The sequence below is a fragment of the Lytechinus pictus genome, chromosome 8, assembly GCF_037042905.1.
Source record: "Lytechinus pictus isolate F3 Inbred chromosome 8, Lp3.0, whole genome shotgun sequence".
Lineage (NCBI taxonomy): Eukaryota > Metazoa > Echinodermata > Echinoidea > Temnopleuroida > Toxopneustidae > Lytechinus > Lytechinus pictus.
Window position 1 is genome coordinate 29,570,756 of NC_087252.1, and position 22,356 is coordinate 29,593,111.

Sequence of the window (22,356 nt, forward strand, 5' to 3'; positions counted from 1 at the left end):
ATGTGGTTCACTTTATCTGTTTATTGAAACGATCTACAGAGAAATTATGAGTTCACACTGTGGGATAATTTGGTACACGCGGTGGATACACTGTTAACAAACTGTAAACACTATGGCCCGTATTCTGAAACTTAGACCATGGTCTAACTCTGTGCTAAAATTATGGGAAGCCAAAAGTGTCAAAATTTTTATTAAGTTGTATGTTTTTTATGTTTACTGTGCTCTTTCCTGATTCATCGATGATGAAGACAATCAACTTGTTTATACTTCCTAGACAATTATAAATGATTTGAGAGCCAAATGAGCTGAAATATGATATCTCTACTGTTAGTGATTTATGTAACAATTGGCTCACCATACTTAAACCACAACTTTAAACCTGAGTTTAAGTTAAACCCGACTTCAGAATACGGGCCTATGGAACGCACTTGGTGCCATTCCGATAATTAAACCTACTAGGTTTACCCCTAGCCTAAACTAGAATTTTAACCCACATTTTTATGGAATGCTGACTTAATAATACCTCTTCCATATTTGTGAAAATTATTTTGTACTGACTGATTCATTAAAATTCATTATGTTTTTGTCCTTTCATATTCTTCCCATTTCACGACTCAATCATTTTGTTTCCAGCTCTTTGTAGCAGAACTAGAATAATTTCAATTGGTGAATTGGTGAATGAGTTGACAAGTGGCACTCCATAAAAGTGTGGCCTAAGTTAACCAATGTTTAACTAAACAATGGCTATCAGAGTACCACCAACTGTTAGTGCAATCTGAACAAATTATTAACACACTGAGAACACGCTGTGGACACAATGTGAAAACATTGTGAACACACTATGAACGCACCGTGAATACACTGTGAACACACTATGAACACTGGGTGCACACACTACGAACACACTATGAACGCACTGTGAACACATTGTCAACATATTATGAAACTTTGTGAACACATTGTGAACACACTATGAACGCACTGTAAACACACTTTGAATACACTGTGAACATATTCTGAACACACTATGAACACTTTGTGAACACACTATGAACACTTTGTGAACACACTATGAACACTCTGTGAACACACTGTGAACACATCTTCAACATACTATGAACACTCTGTGAACACATTGTGAACACACTATGAACACTGTGAAATACACTGTGTAACACACTGCGAACATACTGTGAACACACTGAAAACACATTGTGAACACATTGTGAACCCATGGTGAACACACTATGAACACTGAGGAATACACTGTGGAACACAAAGTGAATATGTACACTGTAAACACACTATGAACACACTGTGAAATATAATGTGAACACATTGTGAACACAATATAAACAATAATAATAATACACAGTTCTTGTATCGCGCATATCACAATTATGAATAATGTCTCTATGCGCTTCCAAAGGACTTGGATATCATAACCCCAGCTGTAGCTTGGCAGCCGTAATTACGCTTAATTAAACACACTGAGAACACACTGTGAACAGACTGTGGAACACACTGTGAACAGACTGTGGAACACACTTTCCAGTATGGTGGTTACACAATTATCAATTACAATATTCACTAAAGTTATTGAATACAATCTTATTTAAAAATGTATAAAACAAAAGAAGAATCACAATGGAAAAATTGCTCTATGCTAATATCAGACTAAACAATGAAATATCAGTCTGCGAGTATGTTTAATAAATAATATGCTACCACATAACACATACAATCTGTTGGAAATCAGTGGTAAAATATGATTTGTTGGCCCACTCAAGAACATCACTTCAGGTAAGACATAAAAAATCCTCTTTTTCAATTTTTTAAATGTTAAAACAATACCAAGAATAAAAAATTTATCACAAGAATAGGTTTGTAATGCAGGTTCGGCAAAAATGTATTTTCATAAGGGAGAAAGACAAGACGTCCTTAATATTATTCATTTTTCTTAATTAAATTACAGGCGTATTAATAATAACAATAATAATAATACATAACATTTCTAAGGCGCTTACTACGGGCATTTCTAAGGGCACAGTATTCTTGTTATGGTTTATACTTGGGAGAAAAAGAAAGAAAAGGAAAGAAAAATATGACACGACTAATATCAATTGTCAAAACTGATGTGCACCTCCAATTGAACGACTCACCACTGTAAATCATTTATACACTGTGGAACATACTGTGAACACACTGTGAACACACTATGAACACACTGTGAATACACTGTGGAATACACTAATAGAATAGACTAAACAATCAAATATAAGTCTGCGATTATGTGTAATAACTAATATGCTACCACATAAAATCTGTTGGAAATCAGGCTGGCGATAAAATATGATTTGTTGGCCCACTCAAGAACATTACTTCAGGGAAGACATAAAAATCTTATTTTTTCATTTTTTTTATGTTTAAACAATAATTTAGAATGCCAAAATTTCGCACAAAAATAGATTGTGAATGCAGGTTCGGCAAAAAGATATGTTCATAAGGGAGAAAGAAAAGACGACCTTAATGTTACTCATTTTTCTTAATCAATGAAAACAATAATAATACATAACATTTATAAGGCGCTTACTATGGGCATTTCTAAGTGCACTGTATTCTTGTTATGGTTTATACCTGGAAGAAAAAGAAAGAAAAGGAAAGACAAATATAACACGTCTAATATCAATTGTCAAAACTGGTGTGCACCTCCTATCGACCGACCGACCCACACCTGTAAATCATCTATTAGACAGGTAAGTTTTGAGTAGGGTCTTGGACTAACATACTTGGCATTATGAATGTGAAAAGCTAGCTTATTCATAAGATAAGGGGCAACTGAAGAAAAACAACGGTCACCATATTTTGTAGGGGTTTGAGGGCCGGGAGTTAACTGCATTGTATTCTAGAGATACACAGTCCAGGACAACTCTTCGTCATGCTATTCTTTCTTCTCTTTCCCCTTTTCACTAATTGAAAAAATCATGGCCCTCGCCCCATCCATGCGACACCACACCTGCGTTACAGTACATAATAAAGATGGCAAAAGTAGCGTCCTCTACAATAAGTGATCGATTAGGTAACATTGGTATTTATCTATACACGCAGCACTTTAGAACTATACTTGATAGCGTTCTTTATGCAAAATTAAAACGAAAATGTCACAATTAACGATAAATAATATATTACTATAAAAATGCAAGTGTCGGATGTATCTAGACTGTTTGAAGGGAGAGTGTTCTAAGGAAAGGTTACCCAGACTGAAAAAGCCAGGTTGCCATAATAACTGTTAATGCAAGGTCAGATCATATCCTAAGGATTGGTGTTCCACCCAAAACCTCTTTAGTTCCATTGAAGCCACAACATGAATAACAACAATGATAATAATAATAAACCGAATTTGTAACTATTGTGCTATGGGGGTCCACTGCTAATGCATTGTGGGCTATTTTAATCTATCAAGTTCCCTCATCCTCCCTCGTCTCAGTCCTCTTTCAATCCTGTCATTCCGGACGCTGAGGGCGCCAGGATTGTATGAACCCGATGATCCGAAATAGTGACTGGGTTTAACGAAGTAAAACATATATGTATAAATAAAAGGGTTCAGGCTGGAGTTAATAGGTATAATAAAGATGACAGTCCAGGCATAGACCGATGGCTGGAGGCGGATAGCACCGGTTTGTGTTAGGATACCCATCATAATAACTGGCATCCAGCAACAAAAGTCTGTGACTATGATAACCGCCATCCGTCGCGCTATTTGCAGTTCTCGTTGACTGGGCGCGGTGTTTCGAGTTGTGCGGGAACTGCGCTTTATGTTAATAAACATAACGGCGTAGCTGACAGTTATGAAGATGAATGCGAGTAGATTAAGAAAAATGAATGTTAAGATTGAAAACCACCAAACTGGTTGGTCTGGTTCGGGATGAAAATTGGTGTTGATATCTTTGATAGCTCCAGATGCGTCCTCTACAGGTTCAGAGAAAACAGTCACTTTTCCTGGTTCGGTGTGCAGCGGCAACCCAAGACAAACGTTTGATAATCCGTAGAATCCCTTCACTGCAGACTGCAATATTGAAATGGTGATTCCGGTCAGGATCGTGCAGAACCAAACGACGATGATCACCTGATGACAGGCTCTGGTCTTTATCTTATACCCCCTGATGGGGTTCGTTATATTCATCAGTCGGTCCGCGGTGATGAGGCATAGGGTGAAGACAGAAGCTTCACAGGACACAAAACCGAGGAATCCCGCCAGATTGCAGAGACCAGATTTCCGCCAGCGGGATGCGCTTAAGAAGAAGCTACGTCCATAGAATGTATCTGCTGACGTAATGATAAGCATGTACATCCCCATGAGCCCATCCGCAGTCGCGAGGCTGATCAGCAAACTATTCTGAACCGGAGAGGTTCGCATTGTCTTCCCCTGAACGCGGGTCAGGACTACTGCGGCGTTTCCGATGAGAGCCGACAGTCCGAGGATCCAGCCGGCTACTCGGAGTGCATGATTGGGAAACAGAGCTTCGCAGCCTTTGTCCAGAGGGTGTGATGGAGTATTGCTGCTGCATGTCGTGTTGATGTTTTTCTTGAAGATGCAGCAAATTCGATTGTCTGAAGTAATTCTAAAAATGAGAAAATATGAGAGACTGTTGTTTTTAACGAGTTGTATTGAGTTAAAATTAGAATTTCCATCTGTACAAGAACTGGAACAGAAAAAAAGCAAGGACGGGAGTACTGCAGTGTTATGCAGAAAATCGGAAAGCCGAAGCCCATCAAGCCTATATACCGAGTTAAGAACTTCTGATGACGCAGACTAGGCCATGGGCTCCAGACATCCGAGGCAAAGATCAATGCCAAGGGCTAGACATCGAGGTCAAGGACAAGAACCGGAGCCTGTCATTGACCTCGAGGACATTACATGATGTTGGTCATGTAGTGTCTTCAAGGTCAATGACAGGCTCCCATTCCACAGCACGATTTACACTAAAACATTTACGATTTATTGACTTGAGGTTACCTTCTTAATTTTGAAATAATTCGCGTCCTGGTCGGTAGGACCTATCCCACAGGGTGTGGCAAATGTTTTGAGACCTACGAGGCCAAGAATAGGGTCCCGTTACCATTATATTAATTTTGCCATCCGATGGTAACTATCATGACTATCATGGAAACGCTGATCAAATAAAAATCATAATGAAGGATTCCATGAAAAGTACCATCGGATGTTAAAATTAACATAATGGTAACTTTTAAGCAACGGGGCCGAGATGTTCGAACCGAGGACAAGGCAAAGGTGACATAGTTGTCCATGAGGCCGGCGACCTTGATGCCTAAGGACGTCCTCAATCACGACCAGTCTAGACTTGAAGGCTGGCAAATCGCCGTGAATCGCTGTCTAAACCGACTTTGTGTCATTCAGTTGCCCTTTCGGTCACGACCATTTTCAAGGCAAAATGAAATAAATACACGAATTTCGCAATTATATATATCTTACATTGCCCGCATTATTTTCCAATGACATTAAAATTATGGCCATTCATACATCGTCTAAAATATAATGCCTTTAGAATATCTATTGGTTGTTTACTCTGCACTCTAAAAAACGAAGAGCTAATTTAGCTCTTAAAGAGCTTGTATAGAGACTGCACTTCGGAGTGCTGATTTGTCTAGTTCAAACTTGAACGAGAAAAATCAGCTCTCCGAAGTGCAGTCGCTATACACGCTCTTTAAGAGCTAACTTAGCTTTTCGTAACTCTTCGTTTTTTGAGTCTGTATTTCAATTTGTATAATTCAATGTCATGAATTAAAAAAAAAAATCAAATTCACTGTATATGCAGAACGCGATCATAGAGAAATATACATGCAGACTAGAAAGAGAGTGAATGTGTGTGTGTGTGTGTCAGTGTGTGTGTGAAATTGAGAGAGAAGGGGGAGGGTTGGGGTATAAAATGATGCTGCCAATATTATATATATATATATATAGGATATTTATATTGCGCACATATCCACCTTGTTAGGTGCTCAAGGCGTTCCTATATTACCCGGCTAAGCTAGGCGTTCATAGCGCACACAGCTTTTTAAGGAATTACTTCCTACCGGTACCCATTTACCTCACCTGGGTTGAGTGCAGCACACTGTGGATCAGTTTCTTGCTGAAGGAAATCACGCCATGGCTGGGATTCGAACCCACGACCCTCTGTTTCAAAGTCCGAAGACTAATCCACTGGGCCACAACGCTCCACATTATTAAAATTAATGGATATAATGAGGCATACTTACACAACAACCAGGGATGTCAAGACATCGAATGCATTTTTATGAAGCTCATCGGGGACACTACCTAAAAGAAGACTTAAGAAAAGAGATGAAAAAGGGCCTGGTAAAAACAAGGTGAACATCGCTAAGGAATCAAACGTAAAAACAATGGCCAAGTAATCGTGGAGTTTCTACCAAAACAAAATCTAAGTTTTGTACTTGTGACAGAATATCTCTTATTTAAGTCACATCACATACTGATGTATTCCCCAAACGATACGGACAGTAGCGGCACCAAGGAGGGGTATGAGGAATTGTTGCCCCCCCCCCCCTTCAACCCCCCAATTAAAAAGATCCTGGTGCCGCCATTTGTTACTTTGTTTTTGTGGATTTTGTCATTACAAGGTCGCCTTTTACATACATCCCATTTAGTTTGCTAGAGCTGCTTGATTCAACTTGATTTTACTGGATCCAGTGGTTAGAGCATTGGACTCATAACTGCAAGGTTGTGGGTTCGAATCCCCACTATGCTATTGTCGCCATTTTGATTTAAAAAAAGGTCCGAGAGTAATCACCTATCAGGTCAGTCACTTTGACTGATTAACATCGGCATTAAATGTTTTATAGGTAATTGGTTTATAAACCAGCATGGCGTTTACCAGCAAGATGCTGTCCTGACGAGTTCCTACGAAAGTTACCATGAAGAGAAACAGAAAACAGAAACTTACAGATATTTAAGATTGGCAAGACCATGGAATGAATGATGATATATCCTTGCAATCTGATTGTAGCTTATGTCCCTGAAGAAAACGAAAACATCGGGGGAAAAAAAGGTTAAAATTCCAGAAAATGATACCAGAAATATCATTAGAAGCATTTTTTGCCGACTACATTATGTAAAAAATGTGATGTATATCACAGGGTCGAACAGTTATCTGAGGTTTGAAAAGTTGGACTTAGGCAAAGTGACATAATGGTGGTATATTATGTCAAATTGCTTTTGAAAGCGTCGTGGTGTAGCGGTTCTGACTCTCGCCTTGGATTAAGCGGGTCATGTGTTCGAATCCCACCACGGCATAGCGTCCTTTAGCAAGGCGTCAATCCACACTTTGCCACTCTCCACCCAGGTGTTAAATGGGTACCTGGTAGGATGCGAAAGCATATGTACCATGCCTAGCAATTGAGTCTTGGAACGCTTGTTGGAATGCTCCCCAGGGAGTGGAGAAGGTGCATACATTGTTTGCAGGCATGCCAGGATCCACTGACGGGGGTAATAATAATTGCAATGTAAAGCGCTTAGAATCAAAGTGTAATATGCGCTATATAAATGTTACTATTTTATTATCATGTTGGAGAGGCAATTTTTTTTCAAAAGCGTGATAAGTGATCAATTTGAAACAGAGCTTCTATTTAAACGCAAACGAGGTCTCAAGTCATAATTGATGTTTTGGGTAATTTACTGCATTCAAATTGACATCCGGTTTTAATTGGTGTTTATATAAGAAGACCACACCAATCATTTTATTATGGTGTTAAATCAACACCTAAAGGATGTGTTATTACAGCACATTACGTTGTTACCTTTAACCCTTTGGTATTATGTTCAAACTAAAGGAGCCTTATGTGGTCTATAAAATTTACCAATATTAACTAAATAACTAACCAGCCCATCTAAAACCAATGTAGAAATGAACAAACTTACAAATAAAGGAGCTGATGGAGTTCAGAAAATGCACTATCCCTTATGCTCCGGATGGAATTGTTTGACAAATACCTGCAAAAGAAAAGAAAGAAACTCATATTCGGTTTATTTCATTTCATTTATTCAAAAATACATGTACCTGTGAAGTAAATACATTTTGTACATCTCAACATCGTCATGGAAAGAATACAATTTAAATTACCGTATAGAAATAAAACAATACAATACATTCATGAAAGCAGTTAAATAATATTTAATGATCATGACGTAACTTAAACGCTATCATGTGGAGGAAACTGTGTGAAAGCATATGAAACATTCAACAAAATGTTTAACTTGTGATCTAAATATGGAGTTATTCTGAATACTAATTTCATAGTCTTAACATACTAACTCTGTGATAGAATGTAATACGGGAGTCAACAATTTAACAATTTTGTTTTAACTGCATTCCTCTTATCATTTCCGGACTCTTTTCCTGCAGGCCTCAATGTATGGAGTGCTGAATGTATATCCATACAGGCCTAATTCATTTCCCATAAACTCGTGTGTTAAAGTGGCACTTTAAAAAAATCATAAAAAATAAGGAGGAAATTCGAGGGTTGAATGTTTACTACCAGTGGACAGGATATATGTCTGACATTCCATATCTGACCAGAAAAGGGTACCTCGACCGGCTCATTTTAAAAATAAATCGGCATTTATAAAGACTACACCTGACAGGATCAAATTCATCACTTGAGAGGGTAAAATGGCCCAAATTCTTCTGCCAGTAAAAAAAATAGTTCCAAAGTAGTGATATATCTTTCCAATTTGGAAAAAGGAAGTTCAGTAGGTACCCTCCGTAGAATCAGTGTTAGATTGTCAATCATATTAATTCATTTTTGTCAATCAGCAATATCAAATTTAAAAATTGAGAATCGAATGAATATTTTTTGCCTGCCAGTTGTAATTAGGCCCGTGTGACATTTAGACTTTTTCAATATGATCAATACGACGACTAATAATAATGGGCATTTGTATAGCGCCATCTATCGAGAAACAATCTATTCAGAGGCGCGTTGTTATTATTATCATTACCCCGGCTTTAGCTCGAGCTAAATTATATAAATGTTTGACATATGGCTACCAATGGTTTATAAGTACCAAGGCTTAGGTGAAAATCAGAGTTCATCATTAAGGCACATAAGCCAAACAAAGGAATGACTCTTATGTGACAAATGAAAGACAGCTTTCGAAGTTTTGGGGCAATGATCACAAAAAGCGAAGCCAGCGAGCTTGTAACTATCCTATGTAATACAACAATCCAAGTTTCTGACAGAAAATTAAATATTTCACGATTTTCCTTTCCTTTTTTTTTTAACTGTTGCCTTTTTATTTTGTCTTGGTTGTGGATGTATTTCCTTTTACTTTTCATATTATGCATTTATTTATTTATTTGTCTATTTATTTATCCCTTTTTCCGGGGGGGGGGGCATGGCCTTTAATCTGTGCTAGTGCCATGGACTTCCTGTAATATTTCATCCCTATTTCCCATACTATTTTACTTACAAAACTCGCAACTCGGTCAACTCCGAAAAGGCCCTTTCGTTGATGTTTGTGAGGTGGTTGTTCTGAAGGTACCTATACAAAAGAAATAAATGATACAAAAATCAACAACAATCGTATACCTCCTATACTACTGCTGCTTCTACTTCTACTACTACTACTACTACTACTATTACTACTACTACTATTACTACTACTACTACTACTACTACTACTACTACTACTACTACTACTACTACTACTACTACTACTACTACTACTTCTACTACTACTACTACTACTACTACTACTACTACTACTACTACTACTACTACTACTACGTCTACTACTACTACTACTTCTACTACTACTACTACTTCTACTACTACTATTACTACTACTACTACTACTACTACTACTACTACTTCTACTACTTCTTCTACTACTACTAAGACAAACTGTTCATGAGGTAGGCCCCACCCCCAGTTCATAAAAGACTTGCAAACTGTTGTAACTTTGCCATTATGACAACTACCGTGGTAACTCTGATATTGATTGGCTGCTGAGCCAGGTTGCCATGGCAATTGTCATTATGGTAAAGTACATCAGTGTTAAGTCATTTTATGAAACGGGCCCCTGGCCTGTGCCATCATAAAAAATTCCGAGTGTACAGACAGGACAACCCCGAGTACCAGCAGAGTTCAACGTTTCCAAACGAAAAAAACACACACCTTTTTGTTCTACTGAGAAATACTTACAGCCAAGTCAGATTGCCAAGCCCCGCTAGGTTCTCACGATTGATGTCTGTAATAAAGTTAGTCTGCAACTCACTTTAAACATGAAAATGATAAAGACACAAATATTCAACGATCATAAATGGAGGTTATTAAATTATCAGGAGGCGTTCATGGAAAATTGCGTTCAATCACGTATTTCTTTATTTAAAGTTTGTTTAAAATATGTTCATTCATGTATTTCTTTCTTTCATAATGTTTACTTTAGACTTAGTAATAAGTTTGAAATATATACATAAAATCCTATAAACAATATAGAGGCCTAGCGTACATGCCTATCTTCATAACCTTGAAAAAAGGGGAAGTCGCTTTTTACGGGATACGTTTGAAAAATTGAATGAAAATATATATTTACAGAATATAAGTCATATACCTTCATGAAATATTCGGTTAAATTGGTTACATAAAAAAAATTAGTATATTTATCAAAAATGAACAAATGCCAAATCCGATGATCATGAATGATGACATTTACATAAGACGTTTATCAAAATTTTGATATCGAAAATGTTGATGGCCACAATGATAATTATGAGGATAATTATGAAAATAACGAAAAATTATAAAATGATCATTTTGATAAGAACAACAAATTTTATTACATTTAATTTTTGAGTACGTTGATTAGTTCTTTGTTTACTTGCAAGGAGCCCTACAGTGTATGCCTATTCATGTCTCCCTTATCATTCTACTATTTTGTTGTATTGTATCATAAATATTGTTGTAATGTTGCCTGTATTACATGGTTGCATCAATAAATGAAATGGCGACAATAATGATACAACAACAACAATTATAATAGTAATATTAATATCAATGATGATGATAATAATAATAATAATAGTAATAATAATAACAATAGCAATAATAATAACAACAACAATTACAAAATACTATTACTACTACTAATGATAATAATATTGATAATAATGATGATGATTATGATAATAATAATAATATTAAGGAAATAAATAATAAAAATGATTGTAATGGGGAAGATGAAAACAATTATACATTAAACTATAACAACCATACGTGAAAATAATGTTAATAAAAATGATTATGATCTGCATACAATAATTTCCATTCAGTGTTTGTTAAGCCTCCAGAAAAGGATTGCTAAAAACTCACAGTTCATGTAACGATGAAAGTCCAGCGAAGGCGCCTCTCTCAATGTGCTTGATTAAATTATTGATAATATTTCTTTAATGAAACGAGAACAAAAAGAATAAATTATAGATTAAGGAATGATATATAATACTGTATGAAGATTAGATAAAAAAAAGTTTTGAAATAGAAGACGTAGTACTCTAATGAGCAAAGAAACTTGCTGGAAAGAACGGTGTCATAGTGTGATCACATATTGGACTATGAGAAAATATTATTCACACTGTTAAAATGCTCAAATTCAACTGTGTGAAGATATTTTCACACTGTGGATACCTCCACAGTGTGTTTACGTGGTCGACTATGTGAATATGTGATGTACACTGTTGAAATGCTAAAAGTTAACATTGTGAATGTGATTTCACATTGTGTTCCACACTGTGAACACGCTGTGGCACACACTGTGGCACACACTGTGAGACACTATGTTCTGTCCAGTAGGAATATTAGCTGATCTTTTACAGACGTTTATCAATCAGATATTCAATTTAATTCGGTTTATTTTCCACATATTGAGTAAAAAACATACAATATCAGGACAATCAAATACATCCATAGATAATTACAACACCAGTATAAATAATTACAATATATTATATAAAAAAGACATACAAAATCAAACTGTGGAGGGGATTGAAAAAGGCCATATTGATCTATCAAGGTCAATCCCCAATGAAAAAAAAAATGGAATACATAAATTACATATGAGAAAAAAGATACTTGACCTCTAAAACCCAGACAAAGCAAAAGACAGTAAAAGACGAATAAAGGGGGAGGGAGAGGAAAATATAAAACTACATTTTTACGAGAAAGAAGGGAAATTTTATATTTACTTTTAAAAGAGATATGACTGATTACCTCTGGGGCCGACGGTTAACGTCACTAGCTGAAAGACGCGACTATGGCTCGAACCTCGAACCCCCGCCCAACTGTCTTTACACTTAAAAATTCATATACGCCCCATAGCTCGGTTAGTTTTGACTGATTTCATCAAACCTTCATCAATATTTTTCTTTACTTTTTTTAAACGAACTAATTGTCAGGATGAACTCCCTTTTAAGTATGAGATGGGGTGCAGATTGAGGTATACTTACAACTTATACAGCTTGGTCAATCCCGAGAAGGCATTTTCCCTTAGAGTAGTAATATTATTGTTTGATATATCCCTTTAAAAATAAAAGAAAGCCAATCATACTATAAGACCGATTAGGTACAAAAACAAAACAAGAACATCACTTGTTTTAATGTCGAGTCCGTCCATGCAAAAAGTAGACTTGAATAAAAAAGAGGTGATAAATCAAAATGTTATTTACTGAAAACTTCATCTAAATTGGGTGTAGAATAGCATCACCGTACGAAGTTTTGCCCATTTTTACACACGCCAAAAATATTATGCACAACACAGTGATATGCAAATGAGAAAGTCGATGATTTTACCAGTCTCACTATTTCTTTTGTATTTTATCATTAATATATATCTTGATATTTTATATCGTGAATATTTGAGAGTAATAATGCATCCTTATGAATCACAATAGGTTGCAACAATGGCAACCCCACATTTTCGAGGAACATCTAACCATGCTTTACATTTTTATATAAATGAGGAACATAATTCATATAATAAGGGCGTTAAGTGTTTTTAATCCCAAGCTTTGGAATGACCTTCCCATAGATTTGAGGGATGCCACGTCATTCGAATCGTTCAAATCTTCCCTCAAAACTTACCTTTACAATTCTTCCCTTTAAGTTTAAATTTAATCTTGTCAATATCAAACGAATATTCTTTTATTTTTGTCTGTATGTTTATCGCAATTATACTGCTTTATTATTCGAATATATCGTATTTATGGTAATTCATTATGTTTAACTTAAGTATTTCAGCTGTTGCTTTTATCATTATCATCATTTTTTCCAATTTTAGTAGGCTGGTTTAACTAATTTACCTAATTTTCAATATGTAATATTATAATACTTTACACAGTTGATTTCTTTTCTTGTTTGTTCAATGTTCAATATTTATTAAAGTATGTTACTTAATCGTTTGTAAAACACTTAGAAACACCATTATATTATTATTATTATCATCATTACTATCGTGGGCGATGTCATTGGTTCCTCATTTGCATACCAGTCTGTGCATATAACTGCTTCGTTAAGTTAAGTGAAAGTTTTAATTGTATAGCGTCATAACTTTCTTATTTTTAACCCGACTTTGATTATTTGTTTTCAGTGTTATGCTGGTACGATTTTTATATTTTCATTTAAAACACCTTTTTGCTGGTTAGGACTTTTCCTTTGATACACGGGCAGTGGCGTAACTACGGGGGGGGGGGGGGGGCATGGGGGGCACGTGCCCCCCCAATCGGCTGACAAAAAAAAAAAAAAAAAAAAACGGGGAAAAGGAGAAAAAGAGGGAGAAAGGAAGAGAAACGTACTGGGAAAGAAGAAATTATTGTTCATTATGATGTTATATTAAATTATAATTATGTTGTTATATTACATTATATTATATAAGAAATATTTTTTTCATAACTTTATGAAACATAATTCACTCAGGACCTATGTCTTCATTGTTCCTGGTGCTCGCATTGTCTGTTTAACGAGATATATAATCCTGTTGTACTAAAACCTCCCGTTTTCAAGTCAATATACACCAAATATATTTCCTCGCACTTCGAGATATTATTGTTTTATGTACAAGAGTATGCTTCTTTTTCATGACTACTTAAAATGATTGCCCCATTTTAAGGTCTTAATATAAAACATTTCCTGTCCGTGCTTATGTTCGCATTAATGGATTGGTGAGATATGTCTGCTCTCCATGAATTCCTAGAATCAGTCCTTAAAATATCCCTTTTTCTGATCTGAATATCAAAAAATTTCAGCTCGCGCTTCGCGCTCGCATCATTTGGTTAGTGAAATACGTATGGTCTTAGTGAATTCCTACAAACAAGCCTTAGAATGCCCTCTTCAGGATTGAATTTCCTAAATTTTAAGCTCGCGCTTTGCACTCGCAATATTTGATTAGTGAGATGCGTATAATGATTATTACAATTACTCCAAGTGCTTAATGCGTTTAGATGTAATTCTAACAAAATCAGCAAGAGCTTGGCACTTGCATTAGATGACTATGGTGAGATATGTATACTCTTAATGGATTCCTAACTTATAGTCCTTAAAATCTCCCTGTTTGAGGTCAATATATACAAAAATTTCAGCTCGCGCTTCGCGCTCGCATTGTTTAGTGAGAGAGGTACGTATCATGATTACAAAAATTTGATTATAATGTCCCTTTTTAGGTCTGAATATAAAAAATGTTCAGCTAGCGCTTCGCGCTCGCATTATTTGATCAGTGAGATACATATCCGTTTAATGACACTGTCCTTAAAATGTCTCTATTAGGCCAGTATACCTGTCAACTTAGCGCGCTTCGCGCGCTCACTTTTTTTTCAAAATTTTTGCTGGTGCCCCCCAATGCCGTGACCCACGGTACGCCACTGTACACGGGTGTAATGATAAAATCTCATTAAAATATAGGCCTTCTTTTTTACATCAAATTACCGTTTACTAAATACTCTCATATGAGGATACTGTTAATGATATTCATTATTATTTGAAATATATCCAAAATCTGTCAATCGGAAATAAATGGAAAGATGTAATCTCGAATATACTTACAAAAATGTCAGGTTGGATAAAGCAGAAAAGGCCCCTCCGTGGATAATGTTGACCTGGTACATGAATAAACGTCTATGGGGAAAATTAACCAAAAAAAATACTTCAACATTCATAAATAAAAAAGGGGGAAAACAAACAATCTAACGATGCACTTCTTTTGCTTTACATTGTATTACAATGCGGATACATTCGTTATCAAATGCAAACCCATTAAATAAAAATTCTTGTGGAAGGCGTGGGGGGGGGGGGAGGTGTTAATCAAATAGTTATTTACGAGCCCTCCCCCTACCAAAAAAAAACAAGCATAAGAGAAGCCCCCCCCCCCCCCCCCCGAAATGACCTGGATACATTTTACAAGATCGATTTATTTGTAAGGTTAACTGTCACCCCTAAAGGTCACAATTATTGTTATAACTCCTATTTAAGTATGAAAAACATTTATTCAATTTTATAACTCTAACCCCCCCCCCCCCCGCCCTCGTAGTCGACCTTTATGTATGTGTATGTGCGTAAGTGGGGAGTAAAGCACTCGATCCTTGATCTGCAGAACAATTAAACCATGCTTTTTGTGAACTTATATTGGTTATAAATGGCTTATATTTACTTTTTGTTACGAAAATTATCCGCCTGTATACTATGATATTTTGTACAATTATCTGTATTATGGATAAATTTTTGTCTTGTGTTAACAACTTTTTGTTGATATTGTAACATTTTGTAATGTACAATTACTATGATTTTGAACTGAATGATTTAATAAATACTATTACAAAACAAAAAGAAATACTTACAGGTACTCAATTCGTTTGAACCATGTATCTTTAGCGCTTTCCCCATTAGTGCCCCTGTTAGAAAATGCATAATATGAATCATACGCAGTTATTTTATATTTAATACTCGTGCCAACATGTTCATTCATCATCTTATCATCCGGCGTATCAGGGGTCTATGTGTTATGAAAAAAAAAGAAACAATATTATATTTCTTTCATGCATTAATTTCATTTCATTTATTTTGATTTTTAACAATTACAACACATTTTCCCCTACTACTTATAATAAAAAGCATTTATTCATTCATTCATTCATTCATTCATCTACCCTAAATTAATTTTTTTGTTTATTCGTTCATTTATAATTCAACCTCCTTAGTTTTCGCAAAATGTAATTGTCAACAAAAATTATACGAAATAGTTTGCTGTTAAAGTAAAAAAATATATAACAGGGGGCCGTTTCATAAAGCTGTTCGTAAGTTAAGTGCGACTTTAAGAACGACTGGTGGTCCTTTCTTACGCGCTTAACCATCGCCAATGAATATATCATTTACCACAATAAATGATCACCAGTCGTTCTTAAGGGCACATGAGAGTAATTCAACCGCGCGCAAAGCATGCCGGACAGGCGTAAGTAAAGATCGCATGACTTTATTGATTAAAATAATTCATTAAAAATAGAAAAAATGTTTGTATATCGAAATATAAATGATAGAAACAATGTCATGTTCATACTCTTTCATAATTATGGCCTTTGGGGGAGACTAGACTGCATTTTTGTATTTCATTTTAATTATTACTACGGTACCCACAATGCAGTTACCCGCAATGAACTGGCCGAAATTATGGTTAGTCTTATTTCAGGCCATTTAACGTTCGATTGAGCTGGACAAGTACCCGATTGACATATCAAGTCTTAATGTACTGTTAATTGTGACTAATGTCAGTGAATTAAAGCAAAATCTATCGAAGGATTGATTTTTGATGATTTTTTAATGAGCTATGATTTAACACGTGAGTGAATGGGGGTCTGTAATACTCATGTGAGCCCATAAAGTCACTCTTAACTTACGAACAGCTTTTAAATATGAAACACCCACCAGATTTGAGAAAAGGAAATCTACTTACAAGCACATCAAATGTGTATTATCGAGATGTGAGTTACTGCAGTTTGCTTCTAGGAATGGGTCTGGATAAACACGAATGAATAATGATTTCTCAAAACAGTACTTGTTTGGCAATATGTATTCCAAAAAAACTTTCCTTCGAGTTACCGAAACGAATCCACTTGATAATTATGCTGAATAGGGAATTATAAATCGACATGCGATTATTCTAATTAGAAGAATCACTTCAGTTGGAAGAGCACAAACGGTACTAAAAAACTAACTTTTTTGACAACCAGGACTTTAGAAATATACATTTTCTATCAGCCTCCTATCTTGATTATTTATGTGCAAATTAGCTCATTATGCATCATCCTAAAATGTTTTAAATTTTTTTTATCATAGGATGTAAAAAACAACTTTTGAAATGTTTCTTACTGTTACTTCTGTAGATTAGTTTTCTTCTCATACGCTAGGTAAGTTATTATAAATTATCATATATAAATCTAAGACAATTGCAAAACTTGGTAACGAATCGAATTGGTCTCCAAAATGAATCTATTATTGATAATGTTTGAAGGAAAAAAAACCATGTTCCTCGTTTGTAAGCCTCGTTGGTTTAAGGTATCAACACCATGCTATGTAACAACGCATAAGATAATGCGACAACCATGATGAATTTCACACCAACGAAAACAATAACATACCGACAAAAGCTATCGTGTTATTTTCGATGACATCCAATTGGTAGCATTAGATTTGCTTTGTATATAGCACATTACCGTAACATAGCAATTTAAGACATAGTGTTCATACTTACTCAAGTTAAGCGGACAATCCTGCGTAACGCGTTTACACAGAGACACTGCCGAGAAAATAGACAAAATATAAATAAAGAATGCTACACAGAATAGAACCCGTAATTATTATTTCTAATGGCAATAATTGAACAACATCATCTTTCATCAAATTAAGCCTCTCCCCGCCCCTCTCTTTTTGTGTGTGTGGAGGTGCCGTGGCCGACAGGTCCCTGGGAACGATTTTTATTTATTCATTTCTTACAGGGGGTGCTGATGTAAATTTGGCAGGCAAAAATGGAGGGTTTCACTCCAAAATTATGGTCATTTTGGTCCCGAGAAATTTGACCAGCAAAAAAAAGGTATCTATAAAAAATGTATGTCATTTTGGAGTTACATTTCTCCATTTTCTCACACTCATTGCACTTTTACGACTTTCATCGGTTGATCAAAACTGTACGTGTGGTCTCTCACTAAGTCTAGGCTTGTACCTTTAAAGGTCAAGTCCACCTAAAAAAATGTTGATTTTAATCAATAGAGGAAAAATCAGACAAGCAATATGCTGAAAATTTCATCAAAATCGGATGTGAAATAACAAAGTTATGACATTTTAAAGTTTCGCTTATTTTTCACAATACAGTAATATGCACAATTTAGTCATATGCAAATGAGAGAATCGATGATGTCCCTCACTCACTATTTCTTTTGTTTTTTATTGTTTGAATTATACATTATTTCAATTTTTACAAATTTGACAATAAGGACAAAATTGATTGACCCATAAAATGTTAAACAATGGTAATTCCACATATTCAGGGAGAAATAAAACTTTGTTTCACAGGACAATAAAAAATAAATAGTGAGTGATGTAATCAGTTTCCTTATTTGCATACCGACCGGGATGTGTAGAACTGTTTTGTGAAATTAAGCGAAAATTAAAAATGTCATAACTTTCTTATTTTAAATCCGATTTCGATGAAATTTTCAGCATTATGCTTGTTGGATTTTTCTCTTTTTATTCAAATCAATATTTTGTCGGGATGGACTTGTCCTTTAAAGGCAACTATCGAGGATGGCACGGATTGCGCAGACTAGGTAAATAACTATATCCGACTGAATAATATACATTCCTCCTATTATCATGATTATACTATTGTATTGGCTTTCCCCTAAAATAGGGGGATTCTGATAACTTGGCAGTAAGAAGAAAAAGAATTAGGAGGAGGTTGAGAAGAAGTGGAAGAAGATAATCGCCGTAATCTTCCGTACCATTTCGACTTTCTAGAGACGTTTCTGGGCAGATGGCGGGCTGGCAATAGACATCCTCCTCATTTGCATGTCCTTCGATGAATGCCAGCGGCATCTGCAGAGAATCTTTGGGAATATTTATGTTTTCATTAGAAAATTCTTGTAGGGTAAACCGTTGTTATTTTGGTATGAATAAGACTCAATGTCAAACTTGAGTTTATCAGTCACAAGAATAGTTGTTATAATAGTAAGGATAATAATGACAACAACAACAACAATAATAATAATAATAATAATGTTAGTAATAATAATAATGATAATAATGATAAAATTAACAATAATGCTGTAATAATAATAACAATAATGACAATGGTATCAATAATAATGATTATTATAAAGATAGTTTTAATAATCATAATAACAAAAATTATATCCTTTTTATATTTATACACTTTCCTACATTTAACCCACCTCCTCTGTACTTTCACGGACGTGAATAATAAAAAGTGTACTGGCATAATTCTATGAAATTTTACAGACCAAAGGTCCAGTCCAATTAGAAGTCGATTGGAATGAATAGAAAAAATACAATGAACAAGCGTTTTTTTTTTAAATAAAGAATATCACTATCTGAAGTAAATTAAAAACTGGGTCCCGTCTTACAAGGAGTTGCGATTGATACAATCATCCAGAACTATGGAAAGCCAGCAACGTCAACATGCATCCATGGTTTTCTTGAAATTCAGTGTGCTTCTTTTTGTTTACAAAGGACCTTTTTCAAATTTCTCTTAAGAAATATTATGACAACGTTGGATTTCGATAAAAATCTTCATTACTCAAACTCTTGTATTTAAAAAAAAATATCAAACATGAATATCATGTGACGTACACTTTTCCATCTCTTTCGTTTGTCTGTTGATCAGCGAGGTCCGTCTGTGAGTACTGCAGTGGGGCTGGATTTTGGAGACCTTTAATCTCTCGTTTTCTTATTTCCTGTTCTACTTTAATTTCCCCCTATTTCTTTTTAATTTAACTGGTTTATGCTCAAGTTGCTATTTTGATTTTTATATGCTATGTAACAACAAGAATATTTATTAGGAGGCTGCACTCTACAAGCTCCGCTTTTTAGCAGCCTCCACCATTTCCAACCCGATATGTAATAATCTTGAATATAAATTTTGTACAGGAATACTTGAAATATGTTTTGTTATTTGTATGTCAAAATGTACAAAACAAACTGTAATTGTTGAAAATGGAAATAAACGAAATGAAATGAAATGAATTTTCGATTGATCTGATTAATTGTAGCTCCTCGTAAGATGAGTCCCAGGTATGAAACACGATAAAAATAATTTACTGGTGTCAATGTCTGGGTTATTTCAAGAACTGACTCTTTTTAAAGGAAGTGCGAATTGACCAAATCACTGCGTGTTGTCTCTTTAGAATTGACTGTGTGGTATAAATATCTAGTCTTGAAATATACCTTCCTTTGAGACAAGAAATTAGCAATACAAAGGATAAAATGGCCTATTAGTCTTACTTCTGTTGAGAAATTAAATTACTTTTGCTCGGGGAAGTACCGTTTTGCTAAATGATAACGTAATGATAGCGGTATGAATGTATCGAGTAGTGAATTAAGGTGTTATAATTCAAAATAGTCCATATTACAAGAATAAAATACATAGAATGTTGCATTAAAGGGGAATCCAGCCTTGGCCATAAAATGTTGTGTTGGGAAGGAGAAAAATAAATTAAACAGAATGGTGAAAGTTTGAAAGAAATCGGACAAGCAATAAGAAAGTTATAGCTGCTTTAAAATTTAGATCACTAATAGTATGTAGATTTCAAATTGGCAACTGGGTAAGTAAATTATGACAAGGGGCAAGGACAACTTTCCCATAGGCCATGTACTTTATTATCAGGGATTTGTGGTTTTCTCCTAAGTACCCATTCCCCTGGGGCAGTAATCTAAATATAACCCAGGTAGTATATTGTTTTATGTCCTCATGAAAGAAAAATATAATTTGAAATAAAACTCTTGGGGAAAATGACGTTTGAGACATAATATGTATTGGAGTACTTAGAAGAGTAGTCCTGGGCCCCGTTGCATAAAACTTTTGCCGGAGTTTTTTACGGCAAAAAATCAGGAAACTACGGCCAAAAAAAAAATGCCGGAGTTTTCCATTGCATAAAACTTTGCCGGAGTTTTTTACGGCAAAACTTTAAAAAAACTCCGGCAAATCAAGTGGGTTTTTGCCGTAGCTCCTGTACCAACGGCAAAGTCCTAAAAACTCCGGCAAAACTATTTCAAGGCAGCTGCTCAGGATCTGTCCCAAATACCATATACAGTATTCACCTGTCTACGGCTTCAAGAATAATTAGAAGGGTGACATAAGCCTTGTATAGGCTACGCAATAAGGTAATTACAGAAAATTTCATATAACTTAGTAAAAATAGGGCCTAGGAAGATTTAGATTTTAAGTGAACTGGGGGGAATAATAGTTGGTGGTTTAATTTTTTTTAATTTATCAACCCTGTGACAGCTCAATAATAAAAATCTTCTAAGATAGAATCTAGTTCTAGTTTAAGTAAATCTATATGATTATAGTGTTTTCGAAAAGTTATGCTGTGAATAGAGCGATGCAGTTGGACTAAACACTTTAAATTACTCGAAACATAAGGCTTTAAAGTTGAACTTGAACGTAGGCAGTCTGCTCTTTTTCTTTGCTCCCGTGACCTTTATCGCCAGAGCCTCCGGCTGGCGAGTTGGCCGCTGGTTCAACCTCTATGCGATATGCAACGATGTGTTGTTGGAGTACCTCCTAAGCCGCCTCAATTTTTGCTGTTCTATACCATTTAACCATCTTTGTAAATCCAAATATGTACAAGTTCTATGAGACATACCAAGAAATACTACCCTAAATCAACTGAAATACTCAGAAGTATGAGCTAACTTTATTTTAACGATTGAACAGACTTGTACTGCAAGTTCAATTTTACGAGGAAAACTTGAATAGCAGTCGATACGGCCTAGTCCCACACTTGCAAAAATAAGTTGGAACTTCAAAGTAAGATTAGGACGCGCTCATTGGACATCTTAATTTCTCACCTTTGCCAGTCTCATTTTTCTTTAACAGGTCATAAAAACTGGGTGATGATTGAGAAGGAGGGGCATGCCGGAGGAGGTCTATCTTTCACTCAAAACAGACCTAACTTATATTATTCTTTCCCGTCGCTCGGCTTGCTCCAGTCCAAGACAGACGACGATCGAGCACGTAAACATACACAGGGAAATGAAATATCCGAC

At 35.4% G+C, this 22,356-nt stretch overlaps 1 protein-coding gene across 3 annotated transcripts; it reads right to left on the minus strand.

The window, feature by feature from the left end:
- On the minus strand, positions 1 to 22,356 carry LOC135155144 (G-protein coupled receptor GRL101-like). Of its 3 annotated transcripts, XM_064103909.1 has the most exons (14): positions 22,159 to 22,341; positions 19,071 to 19,175; positions 17,825 to 17,869; positions 17,027 to 17,087; positions 15,918 to 15,971; positions 15,127 to 15,198; positions 12,540 to 12,611; positions 11,410 to 11,481; positions 10,243 to 10,314; positions 9,509 to 9,580; positions 7,958 to 8,029; positions 6,984 to 7,055; positions 6,280 to 6,351; positions 7 to 4,622 (listed from the first exon to the last, which is right to left on the minus strand). In XM_064103909.1, exons 2-14 carry the CDS (start codon positions 19,162 to 19,164, stop codon positions 3,446 to 3,448), a joined length of 2,007 nt encoding a protein of 668 aa, XP_063959979.1. In that variant the 5' UTR covers positions 19,165 to 19,175; positions 22,159 to 22,341; the 3' UTR covers positions 7 to 3,445. The 3 variants fall into 3 exon arrangements, with proteins under 3 accessions (XP_063959980.1, XP_063959979.1, XP_063959981.1); XM_064103910.1 differs by lacking the exon at positions 12,540 to 12,611 and having other exon boundaries at positions 1 to 4,622; positions 22,159 to 22,356; XM_064103911.1 differs by lacking the exon at positions 19,071 to 19,175 and having other exon boundaries at positions 22,159 to 22,344.

Coding starts and splice junctions, on each gene's coding strand:
- LOC135155144 (XM_064103909.1), bottom strand. CDS start 19,164: ATGCCGCTGGCATTCATCGAAGGACATGCAAATGAGGAGGATGTCTAT. Junction 17,088..17,824: donor GGATTGTCCGCTTAACTTGA/GTAAGTATGAAC, acceptor GTGTTTATCCAG/ACCCATTCCTAGAAGCAAAC. Junction 6,352..6,983: donor CTTGCCAATCTTAAATATCT/GTAAGTTTCTGT, acceptor TCTTTTCTTAAG/TCTTCTTTTAGGTAGTGTCC.